The sequence below is a fragment of the Sus scrofa genome, chromosome 11, assembly GCF_000003025.6.
Source record: "Sus scrofa isolate TJ Tabasco breed Duroc chromosome 11, Sscrofa11.1, whole genome shotgun sequence".
Lineage (NCBI taxonomy): Eukaryota > Metazoa > Chordata > Mammalia > Artiodactyla > Suidae > Sus > Sus scrofa.
In genome coordinates, this window is record NC_010453.5 from 7,819,634 (window position 1) to 7,834,985 (window position 15,352).

A 15,352-nucleotide genomic window follows, 5' to 3' on the forward strand; every position below is an offset into this window, starting at 1 on the left:
TCCGAGCAGCAGCGCCAGATTCTTTAACCTGCTGCCAGGCAAGGGATTGAACCCACACCTCCATAGCAACCTGAGATGCTGCAGCAGGATTCTTGATCCACTGTGCCACAGTGGGAATGCCTGAGAGGTCCCCTCTGTGCTGATGAAATGTCTTGAGCCCCAGGCTCTGCTCAAGTCCCTGGTGCAACTTCATTGTGGTGACATTCTTGATGGTAGTATGTCTGAGCCCACAGGATGACAAATACAGTAATTCGGAGTGCTCATCTTCACAAGAAACACACAACCAGAGCTGGGATTGTCTCTGATAGGGCTGTAATGCTTAGCACGTCCAGGGCTTTAAAATGAAGTCTCCCAGGAGCGTTGTGAACTGTCCAACAGAGGAAGAGAGCAGCTCAGCTCACATCAGTGACTCAGCTGAGACCACTCAGGAATCTTCTGCTACGATGTGGAAGTGTGTCATTGCTGCTCCCCCTGTAAATTTGGGTCTGTTTCTAGGTGGTTTTTTGTTTGTTTCATTTTTTGTCTTTTTAGGGCTGCACCCAAGGCATGTGGAGGTTCCCAGGCTAGGGGTCAAATCGTAGCTGTAGCTGCTGGCCTACACCACAGCCGCATCAACATGAGATCCTACACCACAGTTCATGGCCACACCAGATCCTTAACCCACTGAGTGAGGCCAGAGATTGAACCTGCGCCCTCAGGGATGCTAGATCTGTTTGCTGAGCCACAAAGGGAACTCGTTTCTTGTTTTTTTGGGGGTGGGGGCAAGATGGGGGCAGCACGCAAGGCTTGTGGAAGTTCCAGGGCCATTGCAGTGACACACGCCATATGCTTAATCTGCTAGGCCACCAAGGAACTCTTGGTCTGTTTCTTTAGGGAAACATTTCCAAGCTGTCATTTTCATTGTCTTCCTTCCTAATGTTCACATGAACTATATGTATATTTGGTGTATTGCTGGTTTTGTTATGTGATGAGATTTATCTTTTTCTCTTTTATTTAAAATACAGAATTTGGAGAAAAGTAATATATCAAAGAAAACTGACATAGGTGAGTAATGATTTCTTTTTTAACTTAAGAGTATGTCTCCAGGTGTATTTCTTGTAAATTATATTTCGGTGGAATAAATTTTTCTTTCTGATTTTATTTCCCGGATACATATTGTCCCAGTAGTTTGCTGTTGCCCCGGTCCAATGTTGAGAGCATCACGAAGACTTGGGGAGAACACTTTTCTGCTTGACATACTGGAAGTAACAGCTAACATGTTGGATTTAATTTTCTCAGCCACAGTTACTGAGTTTCCAATAAGGGCAGATTCCTGTGCCACGGGTACGGTGGGGGCTACGGTGAATATGAGACCGTGTGTTCTTAGTGGCGCACACTTAGCAGGAGGAAGGGTCAGCCCTGGCGTTTGCTCACACCCCCTCCTCCTGGAGCCCGGTCACCACTGCTGACCCACAGGCAGCCCATCCCCTTTGGGTCAGCTTAGCAACCAAGACTTGTGTCAAACTGGCCCGAGGGCCCTGGGGCAGAGGCGGCTCCTGGCTTCTGTGCAGACACACGGCCCTTCCTCACTGCCCTCAGCATCCTTATCTGCATCCCCTGGAAACACATCTTTCTCCTCCATGTATTGGGAGCGTCTTCAGGGATATGACTGTGAGTCGGTCTTTTTTGGGGGGATTCCGAGGGAAACAGGCCCTGGGTGTTGATGGCAGGGCAGGACTGCCCCTCTGCGCCTTGGGTCCCTTCCCAAAGGGTGTGAACTTGGTCATGGGCCATGGAGACGGGGAGGTGGGCCTTTCCTTCCTTGGCCCTCCTTGCCTGGGCCTGGACCCTGAAGGGTGTAGACAGCAGAAGAGGACCCCCATTGGAGGTGGGGAGGGATGGGCGTGTGGAGACACAGAGATGTGAGCTGAAGTCTTCGTGTCTGAGAGCAGCTGTGTTTAAAGGGCCACCGTGATCCCTTGCTCTGTCTTCTCTGTTGTAAAACTCTGCGTGGCTCGGCCATTCCTCAGAGGAGATTTTAAATGCTTAGATTATCTCTGAGTCTGACCCTCACGGGTCTGGGCATTTGTCTGTGTATTTATTTCATGGGAGCTGGGGGGCCTCCTTGTAGGAAACAGTTCTTAAATGAACAGTGACCCTAGTCTGGAGCATGGGCTTGAACGTACCAGGGGAAGCTACCTGGACAGGTGAGTCTACATTCTCGCGGTTGCACATGGCAAATCTGGTGCTACTGGACTTGGTTTCAGTTCATTTCAAGAAGACCCAGAGGGCTTCTTTCCACAATTTAATGTGTGTCTACAGGACGCAGACTTGGCCTGGGGCGGGGTGGGGGGTTGGGGGTGGGGGGGTAGCTGGCGGAGCAGCTGTCGCAGGCGGAGCAGAGCCTGGGTCCTGGTGTCACAGTTCTCAGGGCTGCGGGCCACTCCAAGAGCGGAGTGGGCTTTTTTTCCTCTTTTGACACATTGCCTAGACAGTGCGTTCAGGAGTCACCATCGGTCTTACGACACAGGGGTGCGACACAGGGGGAGGGAGAGTGTGTGTGTGCATGTGCGTGTGCGCGCGTGCGTGTTTATCCCTCAGCCTTGACTCATGGGCTGTTTGTTATGCAGCTTTTGTCAGAAAAACATCCCATTGATTTCTCATCCGACAGACAGCAGCGTGAGCAAGGCCATGTTTCCAGGCCGCTCTGCCCGGGGGAGGCTAGCGCTTGGTGCTGCGGCGTCAGCTGGGCAGGAGTGGAGGGGCTCCGGCCGCTTTCGGCCCCTCGGCAGAGCCCATCCTCCGGCGGGGACCCCCTCCGCCGGCGTCGGTCGGCCTCCTGAGAGCTCCCGCAGCCGCCCTTGCCGCAGCCCTTGCCGCAGCCTTGACCGGGTCTCTCTTCCCTCTCTCGCTCGTCGTGACGGTCGGGCTCTTCGAGTGCGACCCATGTGTCCCTCGTTCTGGAGGACACACCACGACCCTCTGTCTGGAGATGTGACCGGGTCTGCTGAAGGCAGCTGCCGGGGTTTCAGGACGTGTCCGCGCGTGTGAGAAATGAGGCATCGTCTCGTTTGGCTCCGCGGCCTGGGCGGTGGGACTGGGGGGAGGGGACGGCAGAACCCGAGCCGCCCACCCCCCACCCCCAAGGTGAGCCCGGCGTCGGGCTGCAGCCTGGCCGCGTCGGTGCGGATGGGGAGAGGCGGGCGGTGGAGGGGCGACCTGCGCGGTCCTGGGTCTTTTCTGAGTGGGGGCGGGGCGAACGGCTTGTGGGTGACGCGCCATCGTCGCCCCGTCAGGAGTGGCCGCTGGGGACGCCCTTCTTCCTGGGCCTCGTCGCAGGCGGCTCCCCTTCCCTCTCGCTGTGCCGCTCAGGCCCTGCGCTCCCGGTGCCTCCCAGACGTCACTGCCCTGTGTTGGGTGAGCCCTCCCTTAGGTGTCCCCAGGGTCAGTGTCCTCATCACATCCTCGGGGGCCCTGCTCTCTGGGGCCCCACATGACTCTGGGGCCCTTGCCCACCGAGCCAGCCCCTTGGGGTGGCAGATGCCTCCTTCCTGACGTGACCTCCTGACCCAGCCTTCGCCTCAGACTTTATCACGCTGCTCCTGTGTCCCTTTCTCAGAAATGCCTGGTGACTCTCTGATCTCCTGCCCTGGCTGCTGCAGAGATAAGCTGGGCTGTGGGCTCTGTGATAACCCCCTCTGTGTTCCCCGTTGAGCTGCTACCCTCTGTGCCCGAGTCTGCAACAAACTGCTGCGTTTTAAAGGAAATGCAAGAGACACCTTCCCAGAAACGCTCCCTGCCGGGTGCCCTCCTCTGTCCCTGGCCTCCTGCTTGGCTGCGCAGTGACACTCACCTCGTGTTGTGTCTGCGTCCTCTGAGCGAGTCTCAGGGCCTCCCAGGCTGGGGCCACACTTGCTCCTTTTGTGTCCTGGACGCTCGCACTTAGGACAGGCCTGGAGATGGGTGCTGAGTGAGGGCACGGCGAGTGCGAGGTCCAAGCACGTGAACAAGAAAGCAGGGGAAACAAATACAACGAATGCAACGCCCAGCACAGGACCCGGTACAGGAAAAGCAGAAGAACTGCCTTTTTTTTCTTGCCGAGCCTCTTCCCTGCGTGGAAGAACTGCTGTCTCTGCAAATAGTGGGGACGTTGTGATCTGGTAGACGAGGTGGCGGGAGGTGATGACAGGCAGGATTTTGACAGGTGGAGCTGCTCTTTGAAAAAATGTATTAGGAGTTATTTTGAACATACAGGAAGCTATAAAGAGGAGTATGAACATCCATGTATCGAGTCCTCAGGTGAAGAAATAAGACATTCCTAATGCAGCGCAGGCCGTTAAACCCATTATCTCGGTTTGGTGCTCAGCATTCTCAGGCAGCCTTTTATGCTTCCACATCCTACTTGATATGTATACGTGCATGTCTATAGCGTATGTCCATTTCATATACATTTGTGGTCTTATTTTTGAAAACTGTGGATGTGTGTTGTGTGGTTGTGCCTTCGCAGCTTGCTTTTTTGTGTCCTACCTGTAGGCTTCATCTCCAATACCCATCTGGATTGATCCACGTACTGCCGGTTAAATCTTTCTTGCTCTCTAGGAGGCTCGTTTGTGTGTCTTGTTAGGGGTATCTGGTTTGCTCCAGCTTTTTCTTGCTGCTCTGAGCCCTCTGGTTATGCACCCTTGTCCACACAAGTGAGGGTTTCTCAAGGATGCCTGATAGGAGTGGAGTTTCTGGGTCATCAGGAGTGTGCATCTTCACCTTTATTAAAATTTGGAGAAATTACTCTCTGAGGTTTAGTGACTCCATTCTTAACAAAAATGAGTCTTTTTCATTTTGAGAAGTCAGTTATGCTAATGTTTCAGATAGCGTGGATCACAGATTACATCTCAGTTGAAATAGAAGACACCCGTTTAAGCAATATCTATGTGTCTGGTTTATAGAGCCAAAAAGCTGTTTTAAAATAGAAAGAAGGGAGTTCCCTTGTGGTGCAGTGGGTTAAGGATCCAGCATTGTCACTGCAGCGGCTCGGGTTGCTGCTGTGGCATGGGTTTGATCCCTGGCCCAGGAACTTCCACATGCTGCAGGTGTGGCCAAAGAAAATAAAATGGAGATTTGTATGTGGAAGGTTCATATTTATATAAATTCCTGCAAAGAAAAAATTAGGTCATATTCAGGAGGTTGTTCAGCCTTGCCTTTTCAATTTTTTATAGAGTTTTAACCAAAGAACATTTGGGATTATTTTCAGGATCTCGATGGCTCACTGTGGAGCTATTTGTTGAATATTTAAGTGAACAAATGAGTGGAACTGCAGAACTGAACACAAGAACGATAAGATATAATGGAACAGAATTAAAACCAAGCTTGTCCCTGAGGCAGGGTGTTAAGGGGAGACTCTCACGGTGGGGGGAGGGTCCCCATGTTGATTTACTGTCATCCTGGCTGGAGGCTGCAATTTCATGTGACGTCTGCCTTCAGCCAACTCCCCGTCTGGTGGCAGGGTCGTGATACAGCAGCTGTTTTTTCTTTCTCACAAGCTCCTGACGTGCCCTCCAGTGTGGGCCCTGAGTCTCCCCCTCTGTGGGCGAGACCTCTCTGATGGTCTCCCCTGGTCAGGAGGGGGTGACAAGCTAGGGCTGCCCCTCCGCCAGCCCCTGTCAAGACGCAGACTGCCCTGAGCCTGGGTCCAGCTGCCACATACTGCCAGTCCTGCCCATGGGCTTTAGCAGCCCTGCTGCCGTGGAACCGTGGCTGTTTTCCTGGAGATAAGAGTTCATCCTGGCCAGGTGTCTTGTGAGTGCCACCTTGAAGGGCCGTCCGGAGCAGCCGTGAGGTAGAGTGTTCCTGTGCTGGGGCTGCTGAAATTAAGCAAAGTGCCACCAACTGCGTGGCTTAAACAGAAACTGGTCTCCCGGTCCTGGAGGCTGGTTGGCTTCCTCTTAGGCCTCCCTCCTGGGCATGTGGGTGCCTGTCTTCTCCCTGTGTCTTCGCAGCACCCTCCCTCTGTGCGGCTCTTGTCCAGATTTCCTCTTTTTATGAAGAGCCACGTATATCGGAGTAGGACCTGCATGAATGCCCTCACTTGAACTTGATTGCTTCTGTAAAGACCCTGTTCTGTATAAGGTCACACTCTGCGGGGGTTAGGGAGAAGTTTGGGGGTGCCATGCAGCTCGCAGAACTGCACCCTGTAGGTCGCAGCACCCTGTAGGATCACGTATGGGTGTTAAAAGGCTTCTTGCAAACGCTGGGTTTTCAGTGACAAGGGAGGTGCGTGTCCTACTTCCCACGTTTACATTTGCATACTTTTGACAGATGCAGGAGCAAACTCACAGTTTGTTACGCAGACTTAGTCTAGTACAGACAGCTTGTTTACTTGCTAACTTCTAGGAAGGAAGTTTCAGAGATCAGTTGAAAGAGAGATTTTTGTCACTAGATTTACAAAGAAATTGATTTTTTTTTTTCCCCTGAAGAGTTTATTGCCTGATATCTTGCCTTGTGGCTGTTTTTGTTCTTGTTGCTGTTTCATTTTGGTGTTTTTAAACTTGTTTTCAAGTTTCATTCACTGTTTAAAAAAAAAAACTGAAAACTTTTTGTTGTTGTTGTTCTAGATTTAAAAGAAATTGTATTTGTCATCCAGAGTCAAAGTAATTCTTTTCATGCAAAGAAAGCTGAACAGTTAAAAAAAAGCATCTTAAAGCAAGCTGCAGACCTTACACAGGTATGTAGAGATGTTTGGGAGGTCTGATAATGACTTCTTTCTTGATACATTGGTGTTTTCCGAAGCTCTTGATCCACAGAGAGTCAATTTTATTTGGATGCGGATACCTCTTCTGATCTGTTTTGCTGGCTTAATTTGGATTGTTTATTCTTTAAAATGCTCTAGTTAATTCCTAACGCTCAAAGCATCATATTCTAAATTGTATATGTCTATATGTGTGTATATAGGGAGAGAACTATATCAGTGATAGGACTTTGCTGGTTTCATCATACAGGGTAATAGAAAAAGGTAGAAGAAATAATTTTTGAAAGGCAGGGCTTAAAATAGCAAAGACAATTAATGTTCAAAATTTGGGTAACAAGTTCTAAGGCAATTTTTATGTTGAAATAACATTTTCATTAACCTTAGTGCAGTGCTTCTTCTCTGAATCTCTTAATCTGTTTTTTAATTGGGTAGTATTAATTGAACTTTCTGATTTATAATGGATTGTCTGAGAAGGATTATGGAGAAAGGTGGACACATACAGGTATATTTTAATAATGTTTTAAAATCGGCATGTATGGAATTTAAATCTGTTCTGAACGATGCTGGGGGTTGGGGCAAAGGGAGCTGCCACATGGGAGTTTTCTTCTTTAGCCAAGCAAAGAAATTGCTCCCAGCCCACCACGCTACATGGCTGTGGTCTTCAAGACAGAAGTGCTGTCCAGAGGTAAAAGCCATGGATCGCTCTGATGGGGGACCTGTGTTTGGGACAGATGGCTTGCTCTGTGTTGCCAGCTGCTTGGAAAGAGCAAGGGAAACATGAACAGCCTTAATGGTGTTCAAGGTTAAGGCACTGCTGACAATCACGTTTCTTGTCTCAGTCTTTTAGTGCTTTATGTATGAAATTCACCCAGGGAGTTCCCGTTGTAGCTCAGTGGTAATGAACTGGACCCGCATCCATGAGGACGGGAGTTCATTCCCTGGCCTTGCTTGGTGGGTTAAGGATTTGGCGTTGCCGTGAGCTGTGGTGTAGGTCACAGACGTGGCTTGGATCCCTTGTGGCTGTGGTGTAGGCTGGCCGCTGCAGCTCCAATCGGACCCCCAGCCTGGGAACTTCCATATACTGAGGGTATGGCCCTAAAAAGACCAAAAAGAAAAAAAAGTCGTCCAAACTCCGTGAGTCCCCAAGATCCTTGGTTCTTCTACTTGGAGTCTTGAGCCTTCTCAAGGGAGAGGAAAGAGTTGTAGGTTCTAGACAGGTGTGTTTTTTGATAATTGGAGATAGGAGCAGCTTGATGAATTCAAAATTCTTCTTTGCCTGGAAACCCAACTTTGGAGATCTTCTTCTACTGAACCTTCTCAGATTCCATCAGAGAGGAAGACAGGCAGCAGCCTTTTTGGGTACATTTCCTCCATGGGCCCTGGTATAGGCTGCTGCGGGGAGGGGGAGCCAGGAGCCCACACGGTCCCCCAGTTGGGTCCAGACCAGCTTTCCTGGAGGTGCTCCGTCGGCCTTGGCCATTAACCCACACTGCGCAGTCATGGATGGTGTCAGGACGGGGTGCTGTGTCATTGGAATTCAGGTGTGAATTAAGGGTGGGGATACCTCTGTGCTCCTTGTTCCCAGAAATAGCCTCCCTCTCATAGAGGCACATTCATGTGTGTTTCAGATGCTGCGTCTTGCCCATTTCCTCGGGCTGATAGTCCTTGCTGTTCATGGGGATGGTTACGTACTTTGCCAGCCAAGGCCAGTTGATTGAGTAGATACACCCCCAGTCGTTCCTCTATTTGTCAGCTCCCTTTGTGGGTTTTTTGGTTTGTTTGTTTGTTTTGGCTTTCTTTGTGTGTTCAGATGGGTATGCATTGCTGGTTCACAACCTGCCTTTTCCTCCTCCAGGGAACCAGGGGCAGGACCGAGCTCCAAGGACTTGGTTTACTGGGGGTGGTGTGGGGTGAGAAGGCCTGTGGGTAACTTACAGATTATAGGTGTCCCTTCTTTTCAGCCTTGGAGGCGGAAGTTGCTGTTAGGGGCTGGAACACCTGCTTCTTCGGGAGGCTCTGGTGCTCTTCAGAGGCTTGGGCCCAGGTGCAAGACCAGGAGACGTTTAAAACGGGCCGTGGACTCACGGGAGGATGGTTCCAGGCTCCCGTCTGAGCAGAGCTAGGCAGTGCCATCCATGGATGGAGAATGTGTGTGTCGCTCAGGGGTCAGGCCAGGGTGGCAGCAGCAGAGGCCTGGGAACCTCTTGTGCTCCTTTCCTTTGGCCCTGACAGTCTCACAGAGCTTGAAGGGCCGTCTCTGATCCCAGCTTCGTTTCCCACCTCTCATCCCCTTGCACTTACTTTGCTGATAATGTCACCCTCTTTGTGGTCCCTGGGTCACCCGTTGTGCCATGCCTCTGTGGCCTTGCACAGCATCACCTCACCTGCACAAGCCCCTGGCCGGATCCTGGTGAAGCCTTTCTGTGCAGTGTCTACACCCGCAGGAACAAATCCCTTCCTCTTCAGTTCCACTTTTATTGTATACTTTCCTCTTTGTGCTGTTTTGGTTGGTTTTAACTTTCGAGAGCAGAGAGTGTGTCTTAGTTTTTGAAGCCTCAGATCCAAGCACAGAGCTTTCCACGTACTGATCCCGAGTTCTCAGTGAATGTTAATTGAATGAACTCCCTGAAACTTAATAGCTAGTTTTTCCTTACTCCTTGTAATAGAAATTTCCTTTTATTTCTCTTACTGCATAGTCACCTTTTTTAAATGATTTTTTTTAATTGAAGTGTAGTGGATTTATAATGTTGTGTTAGTTTCTGGTGTACAGCAAAGTGATTCAGTTACATATGTGCTTTTTTTTTTTGGCTGCACCTGCAGCATATGGAGGTTCCTGGGCCAGGGATCGAATTTGTGCCACAGCTGCTGCAGCACCAGATCCTTAACCCACTGAGCCACAAGGGAAGTTCCAGTTATATATATTCTTTTTCAGATTCTTTTCCATTATACGTTATTACAAAATATTGCATATAGTTCCCTGTGCTATACAATAGGTCCCTGCTGTTTGTCTGTATGTAGCCACGTACATGTGTTCATCCCAAACTCCTAATTTAAGCCTCCTTCGTTCCTCTTTGGGAAGTTTGTTTTCTATGTCTGTGCGTCTGTTTCTGTTTTATAAATAAATTCATTTGTACCATTTTTTAAGATTCCACGTGTCAGGGATATTATGATATTTGTCTCTCTGTGACTTTGCTTCATGGGATAATCTCTAGGTCTCTCCATGTTGCTGCAGGTAGCATTATTTCCTTCTTTCTTACAGCTGAGTACTACACCACGTCGCCTTTATCCATTCCTCTTTCCCTGGCCACCTAGGCTGCTTCCAGGTCTTGGCTGTTGTAAATAGTGCTGCTATGAATACGTTTTTTTCCTTCTTTTTGGCGGCCCCGAGGCATATGGAGTTCCTGGGCTAGGGATCAGATCCAAGCTGCAGTTGTGACTTGCCCTGCAGCTGCGGCCACGCCGGATCCTTAACCTACTGTGCCCAGCGGGGATTGACCCTGCGTCCCTAGGGCTCCAAAGACGCTGCCAGTCCCTTTTCGGCACAGTGGGATCTCCTGCTGTGAGCATTTTGAACACACGTACACGCACACACACTCACACACATGCACACGCACACACACTCACACTCGTATGAACTCAAGGGTTCTTTGAAGGCAGGGGCTTCGGCTTGTTCTGCTTTGGTCTCTCCACAGCACCTTCCACACAGGACAGGCGAACTGAATCCAGAAGAAACTGAACAAATGAAAACTCGTTGTTATTTTAAATTATTTTATCAACACTTTTTTTTCTTAAGTCGATGAGGGCCAGCACCTCTCATATTAAGTGTAACAAGTGTTTCCCTTCTGGCCGGGAAAGCCGCAGTTCAGGGGGAAGAGAAGGAGGAGACACTGAGCATGAGTTGGGGCTTGGAAAGTACGAGCTCACGGGTAAATACGTTTCTGAGGGACAGTATGTGAAGGACCAGGACAGTCACGACTGCTTCCACAGGGACAGTCACCGGCTGCTTCCACAGGGACACGTGGCAGTGACGGAGGAAGGAGGAGATTTAGCTCCCCCACCCCCACAGTCCATTTGGGGGCCAGGGTGGGCGGCTTTGCTCAGGTTCCTTCTGTCTGGTTACTTTGCCGTAAGCTGAGAGGCCAGTCCTCGCCTCCTGCTTGATGCTGGCCGACCCCCCTTCTGTCTGCGTGCTGGTGTGTGGACAATGGGCAGCTTCCTTTTAAGGAATAACCTTGAAATGGTACCCATGCAGTATTAGGAACTTTTTTCATGAATCTTTGATTGTCAGTGTTTAAAATTTAGAAAACAGTTTCATTTGTCTCAAGTATGAAACTTTTCTGGCTCTGTTCTGTGCTTCTCTTTAGCTCCATAGGCTCATACCTAATTTTTATTGTCCTTCACATTTAGTTTGCAGTTTAGACCACCTGTTCAGCCGGTGACTTAGATTGCCACTAGGTGGCAATGTTGGTTTTACATTTAAAGACACCTAATTAAGCAGTGTCATCAAGCAAACCCCTCTCTCCGGGCATCTAACTTCTGTGATAATAAGCAGAGTCTAGACCCGAGCAATAGGAAACCTTCCTTTAATTATCAGATAGTCTGTTTGTCTTATTCTCAAGTTCTTCCCTAGGATGGAAGGCAGCTATGAGTACTGAAGTGGTTATGATAGAACTTTATTTTTAGCACTTAGATTTAATTTGCTGATAAGCTCAAGGGTGTATGGTTATGATTTAGGTAACTTCATATTTGGGTTAATAAGCCTTTTGGTAGTTGAAATGGCTGGAAAGATTTTAGAGTTTGCAACTGTACACGATCCTGGTTAGCTTTTTTTTCTCTGTAGAGTTCTTTATATGGCACATGTGATTGAAAGTCAAATTTATTCCATGAATAGCATTGTGGAGATGCACAGATTGTCCGAAACTCACATTGGTCTGCAGACAGCAATTGAGGCGTTGATGAGATACCCTAACCTAGAACTACATGGAAATAGAGAAGAAGATTCACTGCAGAGTATCAAACACCAAGGGGCACAGAACTTAGGGGAGCACAGTCACCTTAAGACGCAGGGAGTGGCTTCCTAGTTACAGCTTGACTGGAACTGGATTTAAGAAACTGACATGTTCTGGAGGAGGAATTGATGGCTCAAAGTCGTCAGCCCTGGAGGCCGAGGATGGCTGAATCCTCAGAGTTGTCAGGGCGCCCCCAGCGCTGGGGTGGGGGGCGGGCTGGCTCCTCCTCCAGGGGCTCAGTCCCTGGTTTGCCAGGTGTGCCTCTCAGGGAACAGGATGTCACCTGGGACCTGAACCACGAAGTCTTCAGGTTGCAGGTTCGGTTTTCTCCATAGATTTGCCCACCGTGAGCATCCACAGAAGTTCTTAGGGAGGAATCAGTGGTGAGTTTTATCATCCGAATATTTATCTGATGGCCCAAAATAGCTGTTCCTCCCACACTACCAGATGTCTAGAACTGCTGTTTATTTATTCATTATTCCTGTCGGGTTTGTGCTTGACGATGGAATCTGCCAAAAATTAAGGTGCAGAAATTTAATGGCTGTGCTTCTGCTTCTAGCTGTTCTCTTTTGCTTCAGCAGCTCTTTCCCTGTGCCTGTTTCACCTCACGCTGCTAAAATGCAGTCTTATTAAAAAACACAAACATTTTTCATCCTCCTAATGTGAGTATAGAAACAGAAGCCTAAATGAACAGTCTATCTGAAAATTCTGTCTTTGGAGCTGTGACCAGAGCGGTGAACCTGCTGTCCTAGATTTCTGAAATAATCTAGGTCATTGCGAGTTGTCGCTCCCATTGCCAGGTAGAGGCTTGTCACGCCGTTCATAATGGTTCTGACGTTGGCAGTGACGTGTATTTCTTCTAATCCGGAAGCCAGGGGACTCTACCAAGGGCTTCCTGGCGCGGAGGCCCATTCCCGATGGCCGTGGGGCAGCGAGGAAGAGGGTGTTAGAAGGGTGCTCTGGTTCTTAGAAGTCCGTATAAGGTCGAGGGTCGTGGTCTCACAGAGAAGCGGCTGTCTCATCGGTGGAAATTGGACGTCCCGCACAAGCATGTAAAACATCTATCCAGCAAATGTTAGTTGGGCATCGATGGTTGTATTAGGGGTTGCAGGCAGTGCCGGTGGCCCTTGAGAAAGACGACAGTCATGGAGCCGTTGAGGAAGTAGAGCCATGTGTCAAGCATACACAGTGCGGCCTGTGCCGCTGAGGCCTGAGGGGACCTGTCACATCAGGCGGGAGAGGCGGGAAGTCAGCTGGAGGGACGTCGGTTTAGAACAGGGGTCTGCAAGGCTGGCTGCCACGATGCCAGGGGACGGGCCTCTGTGAGGCACAGTTTGGGGACTGGGAGTAGAGTCTCTCAGCAGGAACAGGGGGCTTTTTAGCTTGAAATGGGAGGAGCGTAAAGCCGGGGACGTGGGCGTGTGATCGACCACCGCAGGTTCCTCAGCGCACAGCTGTGGGTATGAGGATGCAGGTTCGAAACAAGTCCTTCCTTTTCCTGAGTCTTTTTTTTCTCCCTGTGTTAGTGGTGGAAGGGAGATGTGAAGTTATAAAGCTGGACTCTTTAAAGAGGTGCCCCCCCCCCCAAAAGCTGAGTGGAGGTGAGGCTAAGAGAAGCCGTGAGGAGATGTATGACGCTGTCTGAATTAATTGGGCGTCTTGGTGTATTTCACTTTAAACACCTGTTATTATGTGCATACCGTCTGTGTGTCAAGTATGTTTTGACTTCTGTTTTTTGAACTTGAAAAAACTCCTTCTTGAGTGGAAGTTTGTGTGAAAATTCTTTATTTTTGTTACACGAAATGGGCACAAGCAGCTCAGTCTCCGAAGACTTGGAGAAGCTTGTGTTTATGTTGGGATGGAGCGGCCGTCGTCTGAGAGGCCCCCCCACCCCCCCATCCTCTTCTGGGACCTGGGATCCAGTAACCGAGGCTGATCCTGGTGAAGGTAATTTTTACTGTGGTTTCAGAAGTGTATCAACGCTTGATTAAAATTATAGAAACCATTATTTTTTTCCAAAGGAATTTCAAAATAAGATCAAATTGGAAACAATAAAGGAGAGAGGATGAAACACTATCATTTTTTTTTTTTTTAAGTAGGTTCTAGTAAAATAAAGGTTTGGGTACATTTTGAAAACTAAAGGGTGACCTTTAACCTTAGCGTGAGGCGCAGATTGTGCTTGGCTGGGGAACCCCTTTGGGGAACGCGCAGTAAGCCCCTGTAGGAGTGAGCACTCAGAGAGGGGATGGGCAGAGCTTAGAATGAGGATAGAGCCTGAGAAAGCGGCAAAACCACAGATAAATTCTAGGTCCATTTTTAAGCCGTCCTGCAAATACAGAAAAGAAAATTCAGTGGCTGCCCAGGGGGAGGTGAAGGGAGTGGGAGGGACCGGAGCGTGGGCTTTTCGTAAGCAACTTGGAATGGATTTACAATGAGATCCTGCTGAGTAGCATTGAGAACTATGTCTAGACACTTACATCGCAACAGAACAAAGGGTGGGAAAAAAAAATGTATACGTGTAAATGTAACTTGGTCCCCATGCTATACAGCAGAAAAAAAATAAATTATAAATAAATAAAAAAAATTCATAAGTGGGTTCGGTTTAGAAGAATTTTTTGGTGGAGCAGGCACCTTTGTAAGAAGTTTCCTTCTTTTTTTTTTTTTTTGGTCTTTTTAGGGCGGCACCCTTGGCATAGGGAGGTTCCCAGGCTAGGGGTTGAATCGGAGCTGTAGCTGGTGGCCTACCCCACAGTCACAGCAATGTGGGATCCGAGCCATGTATGCGACCTACGTGACTGCTCACAGCAATGCCGGATCCTTAACCCATTGAGCGAGGCCAAGGATCGAACTTGCATCCTCGTGGGTACTACTCCAGTTCATTAACCACCAAGCCGTGACAAGGACACCTAAATTTCCTTCAGTGGCAGATGTTGGAGTACGTTTTCTGTTTTAAGGCCCAGAGGGGCCAGACCAGCTGCATGGAAACCTTCCCCTACTCTTCCTGTTCCCCAACTAGATAGCTTTTGAGGGCACCCAGGCCCTTCGAATATTGTCGCCTTCTGTTGTGGTATGAACTTGATTTAGAACCTGCCAGAATCACAACCTTAACATGTAAGTGATTCATTTTGCTTGTTCACAGAAAGTTTTGAAAATCACTCTTTTCTTGAGAGGAGTCAGACCCTGGCTCCTTAGTTTAAAAAAAAAAAAAGAAAAAAAATCTTAGCACTGGGAACTATGTCTGGTCACTTATGATGGAGCATGATAATGTGAGAAAAAAGAATGTATGCATGTATGTGTAACTGGGTCACCATGCTGTACAGAAAATTGACAGAACACTGTGAACCAGCTATAATGGAAAAAAAATCATTATGTAAAAAAAAAAAAAAAAAATTTAAGCGCACACACACACAAATGTTGAAGCCACACAAGTAGAATGAAAATAATGGGCCACAAGGGCTTAAAGATAGATTGATGGTGTGGTGGGATCCAGCTCTGGGTCCATTTTGGCATATTATCTGTGTAACACCGTTTTTGCCCAGGGCAAAAGAAAAACCAACACCTTGTTTCTTTGAGCCTAGCCAGGAAAGATGGAGCAAAGCCTTTCATAGGTTAGTGTGAAGAA

General features: G+C 48.8%; 1 protein-coding gene across 2 annotated transcripts in view; it reads left to right on the forward strand.

Moving 5' to 3' along the window:
- Positions 1–15,352, forward strand: part of B3GLCT (beta 3-glucosyltransferase) — a 114,893-nt gene that overhangs the window by 27,474 nt on the left and 72,067 nt on the right. For both annotated transcript variants that reach the window (XM_021065554.1, XM_021065553.1), the window contains exons 3-4: positions 1,005–1,044; positions 6,588–6,697. In XM_021065554.1, coding sequence (XP_020921213.1) covers positions 1,005–1,044; positions 6,588–6,697 — 150 coding nt within the window. The remainder of the gene's footprint in view (positions 1–1,004; positions 1,045–6,587; positions 6,698–15,352) is intronic.